We start from the raw sequence: 19,884 nt of genomic DNA, 5'->3' as shown, positions 1-19,884 counted from the left end.
ATGTGGACACACGAATAAAATATTTAGAATTTGAGAAGGGTGATCGAGTGTTCCTTATAGTCACCCCCCTTTAAGGGTATCAATAGGTTTAGAAAGAAGGGAAAGTTAAACCCCCAGTTCATCGGATCGTTTGAGATATTGGATAGAGTTGGTATTGCCACCTACAAACTAGCACTACCTCCAGAGCTATCTAGAGTCCATAATGTATTTCATGTGTTTATGCTACAGAAGTACAACCTAGACTCCTCATATATATTGTTTCATGAGTAACTTTTGCTCTAGGAGGATCTATCCTATGAGGAAGTACTAATAGATATTTTAGACCGAAAGAGTAGAGTGTTTCACAACAGAGAAATTTCCTTCTTCAAGGTTTTATGGCAGAATTACTCGAAGGACGAGACCACTTAAAAACTAGAATCAGACTTAAAAATCCAGTACTCCCAACTCTGTTTGACTAGTGGGAGAGTGACAAATTTGAAGGACTAAATTATTTTTTAAAGGAAAAGAGTTGTAACACCCGGACCCAAAAATTTGGCCCGAAAGAATTTAATATTAATGGTATAATAACTAAAATAATTTAATTTTTAATTTTTTTGTGAATTTTTGAAGAAAATTAGTTTTAGATGCATTTGAAAATATTTTCAAAAATCAGGGTCAAAGTAGTAGTAAGGGATAACCTATTTGAAAAGAAATATGTAAAACTGGAGTAAAAATAAAATTAATAAAAGTTTGACCACATGGACCGCCACGTCAGTAATGCGACCAATATCCATGCACCGCGTGGAAGACACATGGACACGCGTCCACGCAGAAGGCCACGTGAGCGATCTATGTGTCAGCAGATTTGACGGTCCATATCGCACCCCGCGCGCATGGATGACCCAGATCTGTTTCCATTTCAAGTAGGATCAAACGACTGTATTTGATCAGATCGTGCAGTCCAGATTAATGTTCCAACTAAGAGCGATCCAACGGTGGAGGATGAGCCTCTCGAACAGACGACCAAGATTTAGTGAAGAGGAGTATTAAATTCCTCTTCACAGGAAACTCTAACCTTAGCCGCTAGAGAGGAGATCAGAGAAGAAGAAGAGGGGCAGTCGAAAAGCGAACCAATCGCTAGAGAAAGAGATCAACCACCATCGTCGCTGCACTGGAGCCACTGTTGACGCTTAAAAGGTAAAAGGTTTTCTCCTTCTGCTCGAAATTGGTTGAGCTAGAAATTGCGAGCGAAGCTCGGCTGAGCCGTTGCAGTTGCAACCCGAAAATCCCTCCGATGAGCCCCTTCTCGTTTTCTATTTCCCTCGATTTTTGGACCGTCGTGTTTCTCGTTTCAATCTACTGCAGGTTAGCCGAAGAGAAGCCCCGACCGCAAGAGAGGAACGGTGGAGCCACCGCATCGAAAAATCCATCTGCTGGTAGGGTATCAGTTTTTCCCTTTTCTGATTAGTAAAGGCTCCCTAACCTTTTTTTGTAGGTTTTCATGCAAAATTGTCCAAAATTAGCAAAAACTGGCCGAAAACGGTCAGGCTGAGAGGAATCGCTGTTGTCGGCACTAGAGCCAACACCAGAGCATGGCGACGGCACTGTGCCAGAACCCTAAAAAAATTTAAAAATGCTCATTTTGGTTTTTTTTTGGGTATTTTAGGATACTGACGCGCATTTTTTATTTTCACAGAAAAATTCAGGAAACTCGAGAATTGCAGGAGGCGCAATAAAAAAGACGATGTTTCGAATATTGATCCAGGGTAAGAATCTCTCACTATTTTCTCCCATTATGATAAATTAAAGCCTAATAACTAATAATGATTTGTTTTTAGAAAACTATAAATTAATTACAGGTCACCAGTAGAGGCGGACCTAGTTGTGTTGTTTATTTTCTCATATACTGTCTAAACTACTATTGTTTATTTATTTTAATTACTTTCTCATTCTTTGATTGGCTGGCTCATTATTCTCACCTATCGACTGATTCAAAACAATCTTTTATACAATAGACTGCTATTGTCTATTTGTATTACTTACTGTTAATATATAAATATGAAATATTGGTATGTAACTGGTGATTGGTTGATGATATGGATATATGTATAAAAGGTTTATCAAGTACCCTGGAGAAGGGTGTACAAACTCTGTGTATAAGAAAAATCCTATCGTGGACATTAACTCAGTCGAACGGGGTTAAGAAGTCCTATACCGGAAGGAGTTGGGAGGTATAGTTCACTCTTATACCGAATTGAGTATTAAAGCGGTTGTATATTTGGTGTTCATTACCGGACATGGTATAGGGATGACCGATTAAATGATAAATTGCATATTAGGTCCACGCATAGGAGGGATCCCTATGGACCCGCAGAGATACTGGTAAGCGAGTAGGAAAGTAAGTTTACTATTATTGTTCATTTAAATATGAAATAAAATGTTATCTTAGTTATTGTCTTTACAATTCGGCTTTGGAAACTTATAAGGGTAAGTACAGAAATAACAGTTTTTATGTTAAATGAATTTATTTAAAAAGAAATAATGACTCAATTGGTTATTTACGATTGTTACTGTTGATATATAAAATAAATTTGTTTACGATTTTCTGTATCGGCGCTAAACATGATATTCTTATTAGGCTAGTGTAGTTCATCTTCCTATTTAACCATTTTCAGATAAGGAAAATCAAGATCCAAATCTTGAACAGTAAGAAGAAGATTGCGAATAAAGCTGTCTCTTGCATCCCGTCAGAGTTGTTCAACGGAGGTTAACTCCATAGGATCTTTAGTTGTGTTTTCTTTTATTTATTTATTCCATTATTGAAAATTTCATTAAAGGAACATTCCCGTAACTTTATTGGGCATCCCGATTTATTGTGTAAGGAATGTAAACCTTAAACTCTTAATTGCTTCTGCCTTTACAATACATATTCATTTCTTTTAAATTTTGAGCATTTACATTAATAAGCAATTTTTTATTTTAATTACTAATTATTTCAAATATAAGCCCATTATTTCTTTTAACTATTTTGCATAATTTATAATTACTACTATTCTAAACGAAATATTTATTGGTGATATTAAACTAAAATTTAATTTCCTTCTCATTAATTTTCACAGTATTAATTAAGTTATTTTTCATTATGTTATTATTAATTTTCACGGTATTAATTAAGATTTTTATAAAATTATTAATTTTAGAGAAATTTAGTACTTAGATTTTAGTTTCTGAGTATCTATAAACTAGTTATTTAAAATATTTAAAAAAATAAAAATTATCTAAAAAATTCTAGAAGATATTAGAGGAGAATTTTTTAAGATGATAAAAGATTCTAAAATCTTATAGAAGAAAAGAGAAGATTCAGATGAAAGTAGGAGAATTATTTAAAGAGTTGTGTATAAATATGGAGAAAAAAAATGAAATTTTTTTTTATAAATACATTATTTCTTATATTAATTATTATCGATTGTTTTTAAATATAAAACCTATTAATACTCACACACAGTAACTACTAAACTTTGGAAAATCATTGTATCTTACTCGTACTTCATAAAATATATATTCAAACTATAATTTTTATACTTTTAAAATATTCACTGACATCAATCAATTCCAACATTAAAAAAGAATGAAAATCAAGAACTTGATTGTAATTACAATAAAATCATAAAGTCCAACATAATTTGTTTTAAAAACTTACTAACAGGAATGAATATGTCATGTAACCAACATGAGTTACAGATAAGAACATGATTCAAGAGAGTACAAGCGAGCTATTGGAGAAGAGAAATCTAAATCATCTCAAACACGAAAGCTTTAATGATTGCCAAGCCTCCTCGTATTACTGTATTATTTTGGATCATGAAAATGGAACATTCGTAATTTTTCTAAGTCTAAAGCTCAGATATCTTGCAGAAAAACTAAAGAAAAAATGAGTTTAGATGTTATCTGAATAAGAAGAAGGTAAGAGAGCAAAGCCCTAATCGTGGCTTACTCGATTTCCTTCTGTTTCGAAGAGAGAAATGAGACGAAGTATTATGTACAGATTTCACATTTCCATTTATACTCGACCAAACAAACCCTAAACAAAAACGACGTTGTTTAGTTAAATGCATATACAAACACACATGATGATATATACATACGCACACTTTTGTAAATTATGGGATTAGGCAACAATTCACCCTCACCCTTTGATAGTTTTAAATTTTGATCTAAGGGCGTTCTTGAGAGTTTTGATCTTATTATTCCAGCTTCAGTTAAAAGTTCAATAGCATGCCTTCTTTGGCACATGTAGATCCCTTATCTAGATCTTATAACCTCTATTCCCAGGAAATACTTGAGCTTTACTAGGTTTATTATTTTAAACTGCTCATCAAGTGTTGACTTTAAGACCTCAATCATCCTTATATTATTTCCTATCAAAATTACATCATCCATATGGATCAATATGGCTGTAAAACTCTCTTCTGTCTTTCTAACAAATAGAATATAATCTGCTTCTAACTGCTCAAATCCTTACTGTAAAATAAAAAATGAGAATTTTGCATACCACTGTCCAGATTGTTTCAATCCGTATATACTCTTCTTTAATCTGCACACATCTGAGTTGTTTGCAACTTGGTATCCTAAGAGTAATTCCATGTACATTTATTCATCTAAATCTCCATGCAAAAATACATTATTTACATCAAATTGTCTCAAGTGCCACTCATTTATAGCAGCTAAGGAAAGTATTAATCCTACCGTGGTAATTTTTACTACTAGTAAAAATATCCCATTAAAATCAATACCCTCTCTTTGTGTATAGTCTTTGGCAACAAGTTTGGTCTTGAACCTTTCTATTATTCCATCAGCTTTGTTCTTGATTTTATACACCCATTTATATCCCACAGCTCTCTTGTTGAACAGTAAATGAGTGACAGACCAAGTCCTACTTTTTTCTAAGGCCTCTATCTCATTTTTCATTGAATCCACCCATCTGGTATCCTTGCAGGCTTCTTAGTAGTTTATCGATTCTTATTCAGTATCAACAGTAAACACAAATTTCTTATAGTTTGCGTTCAACTTGTTATAACTCATGTAGGAGGATAAGGGCACTGTCTTACCTTTAAACAGTTGTGAATCTTTCTTCATTGCCTGATTTCTATTCACAATCATTGCCTCTCCAATCACATAATCTTTCAACAACACAAAAGCTCTCTTCTTCTTGTTTCGCATTCTCAGTCTCACAGATGAATCTATTTCTTCAGCATTGGAATTTTCTTTTTCATTCTCTTCATTTCCCTCGGCATCAACACTATTTTCAGTTGATTCTCCTTTATTTCTTTCTTCCTCATTGCTAGTATTTTTTGTTTCTCTTATTATTCTCTCAGTTTCATCAACTGGTCTGCATTCTCTATTTCTTCTCAGTCCTAGAACTATCTGATTCTGGTTTCCTGCAATCACTTCATCATTCCTTTTTGTTTTATAAAGCATCACCGATTCATAAAAAATAATATTTCTTGATATAAAAGTCTTACCATTTTCAACATCCAACAACTTTTATCCTTTAGTTCTAAAAGGGTAGTTAAGGAATACACACTTCCTTGCTCTTGGGTCAAATTTATGACGATGACTTAGCAAGGTAGAGGCGAATGTAATAAATCCAAAGAAATACACACTTCTTTCCTTGTAGTTTGCGTTCAACTTATTATAACTCATGCAGGAGGATAAGGGAATTGTCTTACCTTTAAATAGTTGTGAATCTTTCTTCATTGCCTCTCCATACACATAATCTTTCAACAACACAAAAGCTCTCTTCTTCCTGTTTGGAATTCTCAGTCTCACAGATGAATCTATTTCTTCAGCATTGGAATTTTCTTTTTTATACTCTTCATTTCCCTCTGCATCAACACTATTTTCAATTGATTCTCCTTTATTTCTTTCTTCCTCATTGCTAGTATTTTTTGTTTCTCTTATTATTCTCTCAGTTTCATCAACTGGTCTGCATTCTCTATTTCTTCTCAGTCCTAGAACTATCTGATTCTGGTTTTCTGCAATCACTTCATCATTCATTTTTGTTTTATAAAGCATCACCTATTCATAAAAAATAGCATTTCTTGATATAAAAGTCTTACCATTTTCAACATCCAACTACTTGTATCCTTTAGTTTTAAAAGGGTAGTTAAGGAATACACACTTCCTTGCTCTTGGGTCAAATTTATGACGATGAATTAGCAAGGTAGAGGCGAATGTAATGCATCCAAAGGAATACACACTTCCTTACTTGTATTTTGCGTTCAACTTGTTATAACTCATGCAGGAGCATAAGGGAATTGTCTTACCTTTAAATAGTTGTGAATCTTTCTTCATTGCCTGATTTCCATTCACAATCATTGCCTCTCCATACACATAATCTTTCAACAACACAAAAGCTCTCTTCTTCCTGTTTGGAATTCTCAGTCTCACAGATGAATCTATTTCTTCAGCATTGGAATTTTCTTTTTTATACTCTTCATTTCCCTCTGCATCAACACTATTTTCAATTGATTCTCCTTTATTTCTTTCTTCCTCATTGCTTGTATTTTTTGTTTCTCTTATTATTATCTCAGTTTCATCAACTGGTCTGCATTCTCTATTTCTTCTCAGTCCTAGAACTATCTGATTCTGGTTTTCTGCAATCACTTCATCATTCTTTTTTGTTTTATAAAGAATCACGGATTCATAAAAAATAATATTTCTTGATATAAAAGTCTTACCATTTTCAACATCCAACAACTTGTATCCTTTAGTTCTAAAAGGGTAGTTAATGAATACACACTTCCTTGCTCTTGGGTCAAATTTATGACGATGACTTAGCAAGGTAGAGGTGAATGTAATGCATCCAAAGGAATACACACTTCCTTGTAGTTTGCGTTCAACTTGTTATAACTCATGTAGGAGGATAAGGGAATTGTCTTACCTTTAAATAGTTGTGAATCTTTCTTCATTGCCTGATTTCCATTCACAATCATTGCCTCTCCATACACATAATCTTTCAACAACACAAAAGCTCTCTTCTTCCTGTTTCGCATTCTCAGTCTCACAGATGAATCTATTTCTTCAGCATTAGAATTTTCTTTTTCATTCTCTTCATTTCCCTCTGCATCAACACTATTTTCAGTTGATTCTCCTTTATTTCTTTCTTCCTCATTGCTAGTATTTTTTTGTTTCTCTCATTATTCTCTCAGTTTCATCAACTAGTCTGCATTCTCTATTTCTTTTCAGTCCTAGAACTATCTGGTTCTGGTTTCCTGCAATCACTTCATCATTCGTTTTTGTTTTATAAGGCATCACCAATTCATAAAAAATAATATTTCTTGATATAAAAGTCTTACCATTTTCAACATCCTACAACTTGTATCCTTTAGTTCTAAAATGGTAGTTAAGGAATACACACTTCCTTGCTCTTGGGTCAAATTTATGACGATGACTTAGCAAGGTAGAGGTGAATGTAATGCATCCAAAGGAATACACACTTCTTTCCTTGTAGTTTGCGTTCAACTTGTTATAACTCATGCAGGAGGATAAGGGAATTGTCTTACCTATAAACAGTTGTGAATCTTTCTTCATTGCCTTATTTACATTCACAATCATTGCCTCTCCATACACATAATATTTCAATAACACAAAAGCTCTCTTCTTCCTGTTTGGCATTCTCAGTCTCACAGATGAATCTATTTCTTCAGTATTGGAATTTTCTTTTTTATTCTCTTCATTTCCCTCTGCATCAACACTATTTTCAGTTGATTCTCCTTTCTTTCTTTCTTCCTCATTGCTAGTATTTTTTGTTTCTCTTATTATTCTCTAAGTTTCATCAACTAGTCTGCATTCTCTATATTTTCTCAGTCCTAGAACTATCTAGTTCTGGTTTCCTGCAATCACTTCATCATTCATTTTTGTTTTATAAGGCATCACCGATTCATAAAAAAATAATATTTCTTGATATAAAAGTCTTACCATTTTCAACATCCAACAACTTGTATCATTTAGTTCTAAAAGGGTAGTTAAGGAATACACACTTCCTTGCTCTTGGGTCAAATTTATGACGATGACTTAGCAAGGTAGAGGCGAATGTAATCCATCCAAAGGAATACACACTTCCTTCCTTGTAGTTTGCATTCAACTTGTTATAACTCATGCAGGAGGATAAGGGAATTGTCTTACCTTTAAACAGTTGTGAATCTTTCTTCATTGCTTGATTTATATTCACAATCATTGCCTCTCCATACACATATTCTTTCAACAACACAAAAGCTCTCTTCTTCCTGTTTGGAATTCTCAGTCTCACAAATGAATCTATTTCTTCAGCATTGGAATTTTCTTTTTTATTCTCTTCATTTCCCTCTGCATCAACACTATTTTCAGTTGATTCTCCTTTGTTTCTCTTATTATTCTCTCAGTTTCATCAACTAGTCTGCATTCTCTATTTTTTCTCAGTCCTAGAACTATCTGGTTCTGGTTTCCTGCAATCACTTCATCATTCGTTTTTGTTTTATAAGGCATCACCGATTCATAAAAAATAATATTTCTTGATATAAAAGTCTTACCATTTTCAACATCCAACAACTTGTATCCTTTAGTTCTAAAAGGGTAGTTAATGAATACACACTTCCTTGCTCTTGGGTCAAATTTATGACGATGACTTAGCAAGGTAGAGGTGAATGTAATGCATCCAAAGGAATACACACTTCCTTGTAGTTTGCGTTCAACTTGTTATAACTCATGTAGGAGGATAAGGGAATTGTCTTACCTTTAAATAGTTGTGAATCTTTCTTCATTGCCTGATTTCCATTCACAATCATTGCCTCTCCATACACATAATCTTTCAACAACACAAAAGCTCTCTTCTTCCTGTTTGGAATTCTCAGTCTCACAGATGAATTTATTTCTTCAGCATTGGAATTTTCTTTTTTATTCTCTTCGTTTCCCTCTGCATCAACACTATTTTCAGTTGATTCTCCTTTATTTCTTTCTTCCTCATTGCTAGTATTTTTTGTTTCTCTTATTATTCTCTCAGTTTCATCAACTGATCTGCATTCTCTATTTCTTCTCAGTCCTAGAACTATCTGATTCTGGTTTCCTGCAATCACTTCATCATTCTTTTTTGTTTTATAAAGAATCACGGATTCATAAAAAATAAATTTTCTTGATGTAAAAGTCTTACCATTTTCAACATCCAACAACTTTTATTCTTTAGTTTTAGAAGGGTAGTTAAGGAATACACACTTCCTTGCTCTTGGGTCAAATTTATGACGATGACTTAGCAAGGTAGAGGCGAATGTAATGCATCCAAATACCTCCATGCTTGCATATGTAGGCTTGCTTCTGTACAGCTTCTCAAAATGAGTTTAGTTATGTATTGCTGATGAGGGAACCTTGTGCATGATATACACGGCTATTAGTACAAAATCACTCCAGAATTTCAATTCTCAATTCTAAACCATTCTGAAAAGGCCCTGGTAATATTTAGAACTTGCTGATGGTTTCTTTCAACTCTTCCATTTTCCTGAGGTGCTTCTATGCAGTTCATCTATATATTATTCTCTTTTTTGAATAAAATTTTTGCATAAAAAATTCTTTATCATCATCACTTTTCACAGCCTTGATTCTTGGCCCAAATTGTATTTTCACCCATGCATGGAAACTTTATAAAGCTGGTCTTACTTCATATTTACTCTTGAGGAAGTAAACCCATGTGCACTTGCTATAATCATCAATAATTGACAAAAAATATCTAAAACTATGATATGAGACCTCATTACAAGGTCCCCAAATATCGTAATGTATATAAGATCAAACTGGTGTTCAGACTTGTATTCACTAACACCGAAAGATAATCTGTACATCTTAACTAAGGAACATACATCACAAATATCATGCTTTACACATTTGGACATTTTAAAAAAAAAAAGAACCTGTTTTTAGTAACAATGAATGCCCTAAGCGATAATGACAACTTAAAATTTGTTCCTGATTCACCCTTTTGGGTTCTAACAGTTGCAAAAGTACATTGCTCTTCACAAAAAATTCTCTTTTCTGCTGCAAAATATACAATCCACGTTCCTGCCTATGCATTCCAATTGTCTTCCATGTTCGAAGCCTGTATCACACACATTTCAGATGAGAAGATTAGATAGCACTGAGAGTCCTTGGCCAGTCTTAGAGGGTGAAACTAAAAACTGGTGCACACAAAACATTATTTAGGACTAGATCCTCTGAGATCTTTACAGTTCCTATGCAAAAAACTTGAACTTTTTCACTATTTTACAACCCAACAGTAGAGGCAATATTAACTATATTTTTTGTATATAGATCAAGTGTGCAGACAATATGGTCCGACGCATCTATGTCAATCACCCAAGGGACTGCCTTCAATCCCTCTGACTCCACTGTAAATACACCGAAATTTAGATACTTACCAGAAAAGTCATGCAGTTTTGTCTCTATGCTGATTGAAACATGACTCTGCACCATGTTGGCAGTGGCAGGATTCTGCTATAGCAGTTGCATGAGCTAAATATATTGCTCTTAAGTTATCACATTGTTGTTCCCCACATCATTGGTTTCATTTCCTTCCCCCCCAGATACCTGATTTGCTATAGCTCCCCTTCCCATCCCACGAGGCTTTTTCTCTTTGGGGTACCCATGCAATTTGTAGCAAACATCTATGGTGTGCCCAGATTTTCCACAATGTGTGCAGGTGGGTTTAGTTCAAGTGACCTTCCAGCACTTCTCTAACATATGGTCTGTGGTATTACAATGTGTACAATACAGTTTTTCCTTTCCTACTGCACTAGCTTTAGAGTTTTTGTTGAAGTCTTTGATGATAAAGGCCATAGCTCTATTAGGGCCAAGATCAACAAAAATTTCCCTCCTTTTTTCTTCCTACTGTACTATTGAGTACACCTCATTCAAGCTTGGGAAGGGCTTCATCATTAGAACTTGAGCCTTTTATATTTTTATAGCTCTCATCTAGTCTTATTAGGAACTTCATTGACCAATCCCTTTCCTGATATTAAATTAGGGACTTTAGACCACTGCAGGTGCAATTAGGGACATACTCATAATTAAGTAGTTCATCAAATAACTCCTTAAGCTTGGAGAAGTAGACACTAACATTGTTATTCTCATGCACTAGGCTGGCTATGGACTATTTCACCTCATAAACCCTAGGGGAATTGTGTTGAGCAAGCCTCTGCTCAAGCTCACTCCATAGTTGATATGTTGTCTTAGCATACAAAGTACTTCTCTTAATGTCTACAGACACAATATTCTGTATCCATGTTATGATGATGTCATCACAACACAACCAATGCTTCATCACAGGGCTGTCAGGATCAGTAGGTTCTCCAAATTGTTCCATCAATAAAATCGAGTTTGTTCTTCATCCTAAGGGCTCTCTTCATTGACCTAGCCCAAGAGTGATCGTTGTTGGAATCCAACATTTGGGTAACTAGCGATGCTCCTGAGTTCTCATTAACTCCCGAGTGATAGTTGTTGACAGATTCAGGAAGTCGGGTTGCATTTGAAGGAGAGTTTTTTGGTTTCCATTCCTTACTCTGATACCAAGTAATTTTGCTAAATCTAAAACTCCAAGTATCTTGCAGAAAAACTAGAGAAAGAGTGAGTTTAGATATTACCTGAACAAGAAGAAGGCAAAAGAGCAAAACCCAAATCACGGCTTACTCGATTTCCTTTCTATTTGGAAGAGAAAAATGAGAAGAAGTGTGGGTGTACAAAAATGACGGTGTTTAGTTAAATACATATACACAGACACAGACACACGCTTCCATCATGCAGGTCACCCATTTTCCATGCCTTTCTGTCTGCCATTATCCTCTACGCCCGTCCTCATTCTTTAACAGTCGTCATCATTTTTAGGCAAGTAATCTTGACTATAAATCTGAGTTAATTATCTATCCTATATATTAACTTAAATTTAGGTACTTAATTAATTATTGTTATAGTGAAGTCTTCTTGAATCATGAGTGAGCATCTAGTTTATTTTCCATTTTCCTTGTTTAAAAAAGGTTGTATAATTTTTTTTTTTTTAATAAATGTATATTAAAGTACATTTTTTTCTAATGATGAATATTGAATTGCGATCTTAATTTTTTTAAAAAAAATAAATAAATTTATACCACAAATCATCTATAAAACACCACTAAAATATGAATATTCTCATCAGAAAGCTGAAACATTCAACTCTCTCAACAGCCGACGAGCCACTCAACCGTTAGGACAACCTTTTAATTATTTAGTACAAAAATAGTGTGTCCCCAACTCAATATGACAACCTTATTGGACAGCCTTACAGACTTTTCTTTTCAAAATTAACCAGAAGTAAGTAATTAACTTGCGTGAATCCTAAATTTTTGGAGGCTATTTTGGTAAGTTTAACATTAGAGAGAAGAATAACAAGGACGGTGTTTAGAATCTTGACCCAGACTCTATTGCTTGACTTTTCATATCTCATCTCTGAAATCTTTGATTTGAGGTGGGTGGTGAAGAAGATGATGGAATCATCAAGTTGCGGTCCATTTGATTTCTCTGCAAAATATTACAAGGTGAGTGAAGATGGAAGTGGGTGCGAGAGATTGAGTAGTTTTTTTCAAGGCAAAGCTGTGCTTGATCAAGGAGTTGGCTACTCTGTTATTCTTGGCTTTGGTGCCTTCTTTGCCCTCTTTACCTCTTTCCTGGTATCAATAACTTTTCTCTTTCTTTTATTTTATGATTCTATTATACAACATATATGTTATGTTAAAAGAAAGTATATTTAGCTTTTCATTTTGTATTTTATTAAAGTCTACTTCTATTTTTTAACTTTTTAAAAAATATATATATAATATGATATAACTTTAAACTTTTAAATAAAGACACAGAATTAATAAAGAGTGACTCAAATTTATAATTTTTTTTTTATAAAAAAATAATTTTACGAACACATTTAAATAAATATAAATAATAATTAAATAAAATATAAAATATAAAATGTTTCTAATTTTATATTATAAAATATTAAATGATAATATAAATTAATAACGATATTTTACTTTTAAAAAAAGAAAAGATAAAAAAAAAAAAAAAAAGTGAAGTATATGTTCTTAAGTATATAATTAAGGGTTAAGGGCTCATTGGTTAAGAACCGAAGTGAACATTGTTGGATTAGGCAATATCAAGGAATCATTACATTTTCAATTGCTTATTTTATATACAAGGCAGGTTTGGCTGGAGAAGAGGTATGTTGGGTCCCGTCATACATCTGAATGGTTCAACACTGCAGGCAGGAATGTTAAAACAGGACTCATTGCCAGTGTCATTGTATCACAGGTAAATTATAAATTAATTACCAAGTTTAGTTTTTAATTTTTCATCTTTCTTAAACGTTGGGTTTTGCAGTGGACATGGGCTGCTACAATATTGCAGAGTTCTAATGTTGCTTGGAAATATGGAGTCAGTGGACCTTTTTGGTATGCCAGTGGAGCCACCATCCAGGTATACGTATACATATTACTTGTATCAATATTTATGTAAATATATTTTCTCAATATTTACTTTTTTAGTTGAATGTTCTGTATTCCTTTTCTTTTTTTATACTTTTTTTTTTTTTTTTTTGAATTAGAATACGCATTCTTTATATTATTGTTAAAAAATTCTGTCGTGATTGATATACATATAGTTTTTATTAAAAATATTATTTTAATATTTATTTTATTATTTTTATCAATTTTATTATAAAAAATTATTAATAAAATCTTAATGATGCTATGATCAGGTACTGTTGTTCGGTATAATGGCAATTGAGATCAAAAGAAAGGCTCCTTACGCTCATACCGTTTGTGAAATTGTTAAAGCTCGGTACGTTACACTATGACGAATACAAATGTCTTCACGATTTGAATATGTGCTTTTTCGAATATTTATATAACGAAATCTTATCAAAACTCAGTTGGGGAACGGCTGCACATATCGTGTTCCTCGTTTTCTGCTTCCTCACAAACATTATCGTGACAGCCATGTTGCTCCTCGGCGGTTCTGCTGTTGTAAATGCATTAACTGGAGTGAATATATATGCCGCTAGCTTCTTAATTCCGCTAGGGGTTATTGTTTACACATTAGCAGGAGGTCTCAAGGCCACATTCCTAGCAAGCTACATACATTCTGTCATAGGTGAGGTTTACTCAACTACTTAGTCATTTTTCTGACACTTGTTGTGAAACTTGACTACTTGTGTTTTTGTTTATCTTGTTTCAGTCCATGTGGTTTTGGTCATCTTCGTATACCTAGTTTATGCAGCAAGCAACGAGCTTGGGAGTCCCGGAGTCGTTTATAATCGTTTGATTCAGGTTGCGAGTAAGTCAAGGTCGTGTGGAATGCCATTTTCGCATGATGGCCAATCTTGTGGTCCTGTTAATGGAAACTACAAAGGTTCTTACTTAACTATGTTGAGTTCAGGAGGACTCGTTTTTGGGATTATCAACATAGTTGGTAACTTTGGCACTGTTTTCGTAGACAATGTAAGATAATTTCTTACTGATACATAATAAATTGATTTCATTTTTAATGCAAAACTTCCCAAAAAGTTGATTTCATTTTATTGGTTATGGATTCTTTATTCTAGTATATAATCAAATGAATGTTTCTTGTTAACTTTTGAAATTGGAAAATCATAGGGATATTGGGTAAGTGCCATAGCTGCCAGGCCTTCATCGACTCACAAAGGCTACTTGTTGGGAGGACTGGTCTGGTTTGCAGTGCCATTTTCTTTGGCAACATCATTGGGACTGGGTGCACTTGGACTCGATCTACCAATCTCGGAAACTGAGGCAAACCATGGTCTTGTTCCTCCTGCTACTGCTGTAGCCTTGATGGGAAAAACAGGATCTGTTCTGCTTCTTACCATGCTTTTTATGTAAGTTTATTCTTTCATACTCGCTAACTGTTTGGTTAATTTACTTACTAGTATATTAGTAAGACTTACTTAGAGAGTTTAGCAATGGGAAGTAATTCTCTTTTTGTATTTGTATATAAAGGGCTGTAACATCGGCAGGTTCCTCAGAACTTATTGCAGTGTCCTCACTATGCACATACGATATCTATCGTACCTACATAAATCCGGAGGCAAATGGACCAGAAATACTCAAAGTATCAAGATTTGTTGTTCTAGGCTTTGGATGCTTCATGGGATTATTAGCAGTAATCCTGAACAAAGCAGGAGTATCACTAGGGTGGATGTATTTAGCAATGGGAGTTCTAATTGGCTCAGCAGTGCTGCCCATTGCATTCATGCTTATATGGTCAAAAGCTAATGCAGCAGGTGCCATTCTTGGCACAGTCACTGGTTGTATTCTGGGAATTACTGTTTGGTTATCGGTCACAAAAATCGAGTATGGACAAGTAAATCTTGACACAACCGGAAGAAATGCACCTATGCTCGCAGGTAATCTTGTTTCCATACTTACAGGTGGTGTTGTTCATGGTATATGCAGTATTCTGCAGCCTCAAAATTACAAATGGGATACAACAAAGGAAATTACGATGGTTGAGAAGATAGAAGAAGCATCCGATGAGTTTAAAGAAGAGAAGTTAACGAAAGCAAAATCTTGGATAATCAAATGGGGTATTGGATTCACTGTTGTGATTGTCGTATTATGGCCACTTCTCAGTGTACCAGCAGGTAAGTCTTGCAACAGCATTATATTTTATATTGTGTATGTAATTATATATAGAAAAGCAAAGAACATATTGTTTGGTTTCAGGAGAATTCAGTGTAGGATACTTCACATTCTGGGCTGCGATTGCTATAGCATGGGGAACAATTGGATCTGCAGTGATCGTTGTATTACCATTAGCTGAAAGCTGGAAGACAATCCAAAGGGTGTTTTTGGGTATGTTTACAAATGACAGGTTGATGGAGAAGGTTGAGGAGATGAATCTGAAACTCCATTCAATAATGGTGGCTATACCTGAAGCAAAAAAGATTTATTTGGCTGAGAAGGAAAAAGAAGAAAAATGATGCATCACAGAAACTGGCTTAAAAATCTCTTATAAAAATGAAGTTGATAATGTTAGAAATATATATATATATTTTTTTTGGTTGCTTAGATAGATGTGCCAAAATATATATATATATATATTTATATATGCTAATTAAGTTTGTAAGGTTGGTGATGCATGTAGCTTGTTTTGTTTCTTATTGCCAAAGAAATTAGAAAATTTTCACTCATAATTTCTCAATATGATTAAACTTTACCAACAAATATAATTATAATAAGAGTATAATTATACAAACCTACTAAATATATCTTTAATAAATTCCAAAGTTCATTTAGAAATGTACATATGTTAAAAGGAAAGTTTTTGTATTTTTTTGTACTATTTTAATTATTTTTTAAAAAAATATTTTATTTTTTAAAGAACAATAATAAACCAACTTGACGATAATTTTTATAAAATTTGAACCGATTAAAATTAAATATGTTAAATTTATATAGTTATATTTTATTTTAAATAAATTCATATAAATAATTTTATATATGAATTTATATTCTCTAAATATTTATATTTAATGATACGATTTATATTTTTATTTAATTTAATAGGAGTCCAATTATATATAATAAATCAAAATTATTTAATACAAATACTCCAGGTTAATTTGACACGACTCCATGTCAATTAATATCAAAATGAAATGGTAGGGGATCGATCGGTTTGAATGAACCGGTTCACTTTTTTTTTTTTATTTAATCTTTTTTTTTTCCCAATCCTTCCTCTTAATGTTGAACCGGGTTTGAAGCAAGCGGAGAGTGGAAGAGGCTGCTCCTGCAAGATGAAGGAAATAGAGACGTTGTGGGAGGAAGTGAGGGCGCTTACAGCCGGAAGCTACACCACTGAAATCCAACGACTGGATTCTCCTCCTTCATCTCTTCATTTCCTAAGAGACTTCGTCTCCCAAAACAAGCCCTGCATAATCTCTAATGCCACCATCCACTGGCCTGCGCTTTCCTTATGGCGCAATCCGTCTTACCTCTCCTCGCTCCTCGGGAACTCACTCGTCTCCCTCCACCTCACTCCCGACGGCCATGCTGATGCTCTCGCTCCCATCCCCACTGCTCCTCATTCCTTATGCTTCGCCTCCGCCCACGTCCAGCAGGTTCCATTTCCTCGCGCGCTTGACTTTGTCACCTCCTCCGGAAATGACGATGGTAAGGCGGTTGCATATTTGCAGCAGCAGAACGATTGCTTCCGGACGGAGTACTCGGAATTGGCCTCCGATTGCGACGCCCATATCCCGTGGGCTTCCGATGCCCTTGGATGCCTGCCGGAGGCGGTGAATTTGTGGATTGGGAATCATCTGTCAGAAACTTCTTTTCACAAGGACCACTATGAGAATCTCTATGCTGTGGTTTCCGGCGAAAAGCATTTCCTTCTGCTTCCTCCTACTGACGTCCACCGTCTCTACGTTAGACCATATCCTGCCGCACATTACTCCTATTCCGAGGTTTCTTTTTGTTATTTTCTCATTTCTTCCTCTTGAAATCTGTTTTTGATTTTATTGTTAAGGCTGTTGAGGTGTTCTTGATCTTATTTGAAGTGTACAGGAGAGTTTACACTAGAGCTTGAGAAGCCGCTGAGGTACGTGCCTTGGTGCCGCATTAATCCATACCCGAAGCCTGGTAATGAAGCCCTTGAGAGGTCCAGATTTCCGCTGTATTTCAATGGTCCAAAGCCTTTTGAGTGTACCCTTAAGGCCGGGGAGATGCTTTACCTGTAAGAAGCTCTGCTTCTTGCTATCCAATTGTTAATCTGTTTCTTTACTTTGCCTACCTTGAAGCTCTGGAACATATTTGACTAATTCTAACAAAGTGGAACTGGGAAGAAAAACAGTTTTGCCAATTACTTTGGAGGACTTTCTCATTTAGAACCAAATCCATATTTACATATGTGAACAATCTTATAACCAATGTTTGGACATTCTTTCCTGCTGATAACTGAAAGGCCAAAAGCTTGGCTCCTGGTCAGTTGCCAGTTGCCAGTTGCCACCTTAATTTTTATGACATGGCAAATCTATGCAATTGATAATCATTCAAAAGCTTGGATCCTGCTCTGTTGCCACCTTAGATTTTGGCCCATGGAAGTTAACTGTATCCTTTTCAATCTGGTTGTCAATTTCGATGGCTTGTTTTGTTAAAGGTTCACACTTTCCGTTATCATAAGAGTTTAGAGAGTGAATCACATGAATGCTTTCTTCTCTGATTATTGACCTCCAGAAGCGTGGGATTTGATGACTTAACATCTATCTAATCTACAAGGGTAAATTTTCCCTGCAGTCATGGAGTGCGCTATTTTCCTTAATCTTTATTTAGTATTCGTATTTAGCAATAAAAGTTAAACCCTGAAAAATACACGATATAAAACTAGGATATCTGTAGTCAATATTTCTTTTCAACATGGTGCATATATGTCCCCCATGCCAATCTCACAAACCAAATCAGGAAAGCATTTATTGCTAACTCCTTTAATGAAAGCATCAGCAACCTGTTTTCTGGGTAACACATAAAAATGGAGTATTTTTACATATTCATAAAGTTCTAAGATTAACCTTTTAAAGGAAAAGGAAACAGAAGTTGTAGTTAAACAGTCTCAGTCTATAATGGACCTTGTTAGATAAATTGCTACTTTCTTTTGGTTGAGCTCCAAGACATAAATCCTAGTGCTTTTGCAAATTCTCTTACTTCTCGCAGTTACCAAATAGAATTTTAGATATAATGAACAATAGGTTTGAGCATTGAACACCCAAGGTTGTTGTACTGATCTTATGCATTTTATAATTCTGAGGTGAACTTGGTTGTTTGCAGGCCAAGCATGTGGTTCCATCACGTTAGGCAGAGTTCAGGTGACAGCGGTTGCACGATTGCTGTAAACTACTGTAAGAATAAAGTTTCATTCTATTCTCTTATTTTCTTTATGTTCATTCGGTTTAAGATTCTGAAGTGCATCTGGCAGGGTACGACATGCAGTTTGATATCAAATACGCATACTTCAACTTTTTACAATCACTTCCTTACCAGTCATCCTACAATCCGACATTGATGGAAAGCGAGTCTAAGGATTTGGTATCTGATACATCTGCCCGTGGTCTAAAAGACGAATTGCGTGCTGATGAATCTGCAGTGAAGGAAGATGAGTAAGTGCTGATCTCTCAGTGAGTATAATCAGATTATTTCTGGAGGACTTTAGATCGAAGAAGTTGAGAAATCTTAAATTAAGTGGCACCATCTGAGGTTTATTCGGTCAAAACACAGAACAAAATTTTGATCAACTCAATAAGATATTTGTAGTTTGTGACATGAGAAGGAAGAAAGCATAAACAGCATGTGTCAAAGATTTCAAATTTAGGATTAGATTGATTTTGGGATTCAAGGAATTGCCTGCAATCCACAACAACAGGTTCTCTTGTCATTGCTCTGTTAGTTTGACAATATTAATATTATTAATTTTTCAAAGGACATTTATATATGTTATACATACAAAGACATATAAATAAATTAAAATTGGAGAAAAGAAAAGCAATTTGTCATATAAAAAGCCTAATGTATTGTCATATTTCATTTCAAAATTAAATATTTTAAGTAGATTTATAAGTACTATAAATTCTTCAAATGAAAAAATAAATAAATAAATAAATAAATAATTGTACATTGATTTTGTGACAGACATCCAAAACCACCCTTTGAATGGATAGGCTGAATACTCCTCTTCTCATATATATATATATATATATATACATAATTCGAGTTCCTCATATTCTCTTATGATTTAAGAAATTTTATTTAAAAAAAACAAAATTTGTATGGGAATTTATTTTGGTTCAAAGCA

At 34.3% G+C, this 19,884-nt stretch overlaps 2 protein-coding genes and 1 long non-coding RNA gene across 3 annotated transcripts; 2 read left to right on the top strand and 1 right to left on the bottom strand.

Moving 5' to 3' along the window:
• Positions 1–9,790: 9,790 nt before the first annotated feature.
• Positions 9,791–11,990, bottom strand: LOC110811413 (uncharacterized). Its single transcript, XR_002539147.2, has 2 exons — positions 10,422–11,990; positions 9,791–10,102 (listed from the first exon to the last, which is right to left on the bottom strand). It is a non-coding gene; the product is annotated as an uncharacterized LOC110811413 (long non-coding RNA).
• A 235-nt stretch (positions 11,991–12,225) lies between these two features.
• DUR3 (urea-proton symporter DEGRADATION OF UREA 3 (DUR3)) lies at positions 12,226–16,241 on the top strand. The gene is made up of 9 exons (XM_022037908.2): positions 12,226–12,701; positions 13,225–13,332; positions 13,402–13,497; positions 13,778–13,860; positions 13,952–14,172; positions 14,257–14,519; positions 14,676–14,914; positions 15,036–15,679; positions 15,762–16,241. The coding sequence occupies exons 1-9, from the start codon at positions 12,516–12,518 to the stop codon at positions 16,016–16,018; spliced, it is 2,097 nt and encodes a 698-aa protein (XP_021893600.2). The 5' UTR covers positions 12,226–12,515; the 3' UTR covers positions 16,019–16,241.
• A 529-nt stretch (positions 16,242–16,770) lies between these two features.
• Positions 16,771–19,516, top strand: LOC110811377 (2-oxoglutarate (2OG) and Fe(II)-dependent oxygenase superfamily protein). Its single transcript, XM_022037868.2, has 4 exons — positions 16,771–17,506; positions 17,600–17,775; positions 18,864–18,934; positions 19,012–19,516. Exons 1-4 carry the CDS (start codon positions 16,835–16,837, stop codon positions 19,194–19,196), a joined length of 1,104 nt encoding a protein of 367 aa, XP_021893560.2. The 5' UTR covers positions 16,771–16,834; the 3' UTR covers positions 19,197–19,516.
• Positions 19,517–19,884: the final 368 nt, after the last annotated feature.

Source organism: Carica papaya, chromosome 3 (assembly GCF_054855325.1).
Source record: "Carica papaya isolate Zhongbai chromosome 3, ASM5485532v1, whole genome shotgun sequence".
NCBI lineage: Eukaryota > Viridiplantae > Streptophyta > Magnoliopsida > Brassicales > Caricaceae > Carica > Carica papaya.
This window is presented reverse-complemented; position numbering and strand designations above follow the sequence as displayed.

What these genes read in the sequence shown, in the direction of transcription:
- DUR3 (XM_022037908.2), top strand. Translation starts at nt 12,516, where the DNA reads ATGATGGAATCATCAAGTTGCGGTCCATTTGATTTCTCTGCAAAATAT. An exon ending in CCAGTGGAGCCACCATCCAG is followed by an intron (nt 13,498 to 13,777) that starts GTATACGTATAC and finishes TGCTATGATCAG; the next exon opens with GTACTGTTGTTCGGTATAAT. An exon ending in ACTTCTCAGTGTACCAGCAG is followed by an intron (nt 15,680 to 15,761) that starts GTAAGTCTTGCA and finishes GTTTGGTTTCAG; the next exon opens with GAGAATTCAGTGTAGGATAC.
- LOC110811377 (XM_022037868.2), top strand. Translation starts at nt 16,835, where the DNA reads ATGAAGGAAATAGAGACGTTGTGGGAGGAAGTGAGGGCGCTTACAGCC. An exon ending in GCCGGGGAGATGCTTTACCT is followed by an intron (nt 17,776 to 18,863) that starts GTAAGAAGCTCT and finishes GGTTGTTTGCAG; the next exon opens with GCCAAGCATGTGGTTCCATC. An exon ending in CACGATTGCTGTAAACTACT is followed by an intron (nt 18,935 to 19,011) that starts GTAAGAATAAAG and finishes TGCATCTGGCAG; the next exon opens with GGTACGACATGCAGTTTGAT.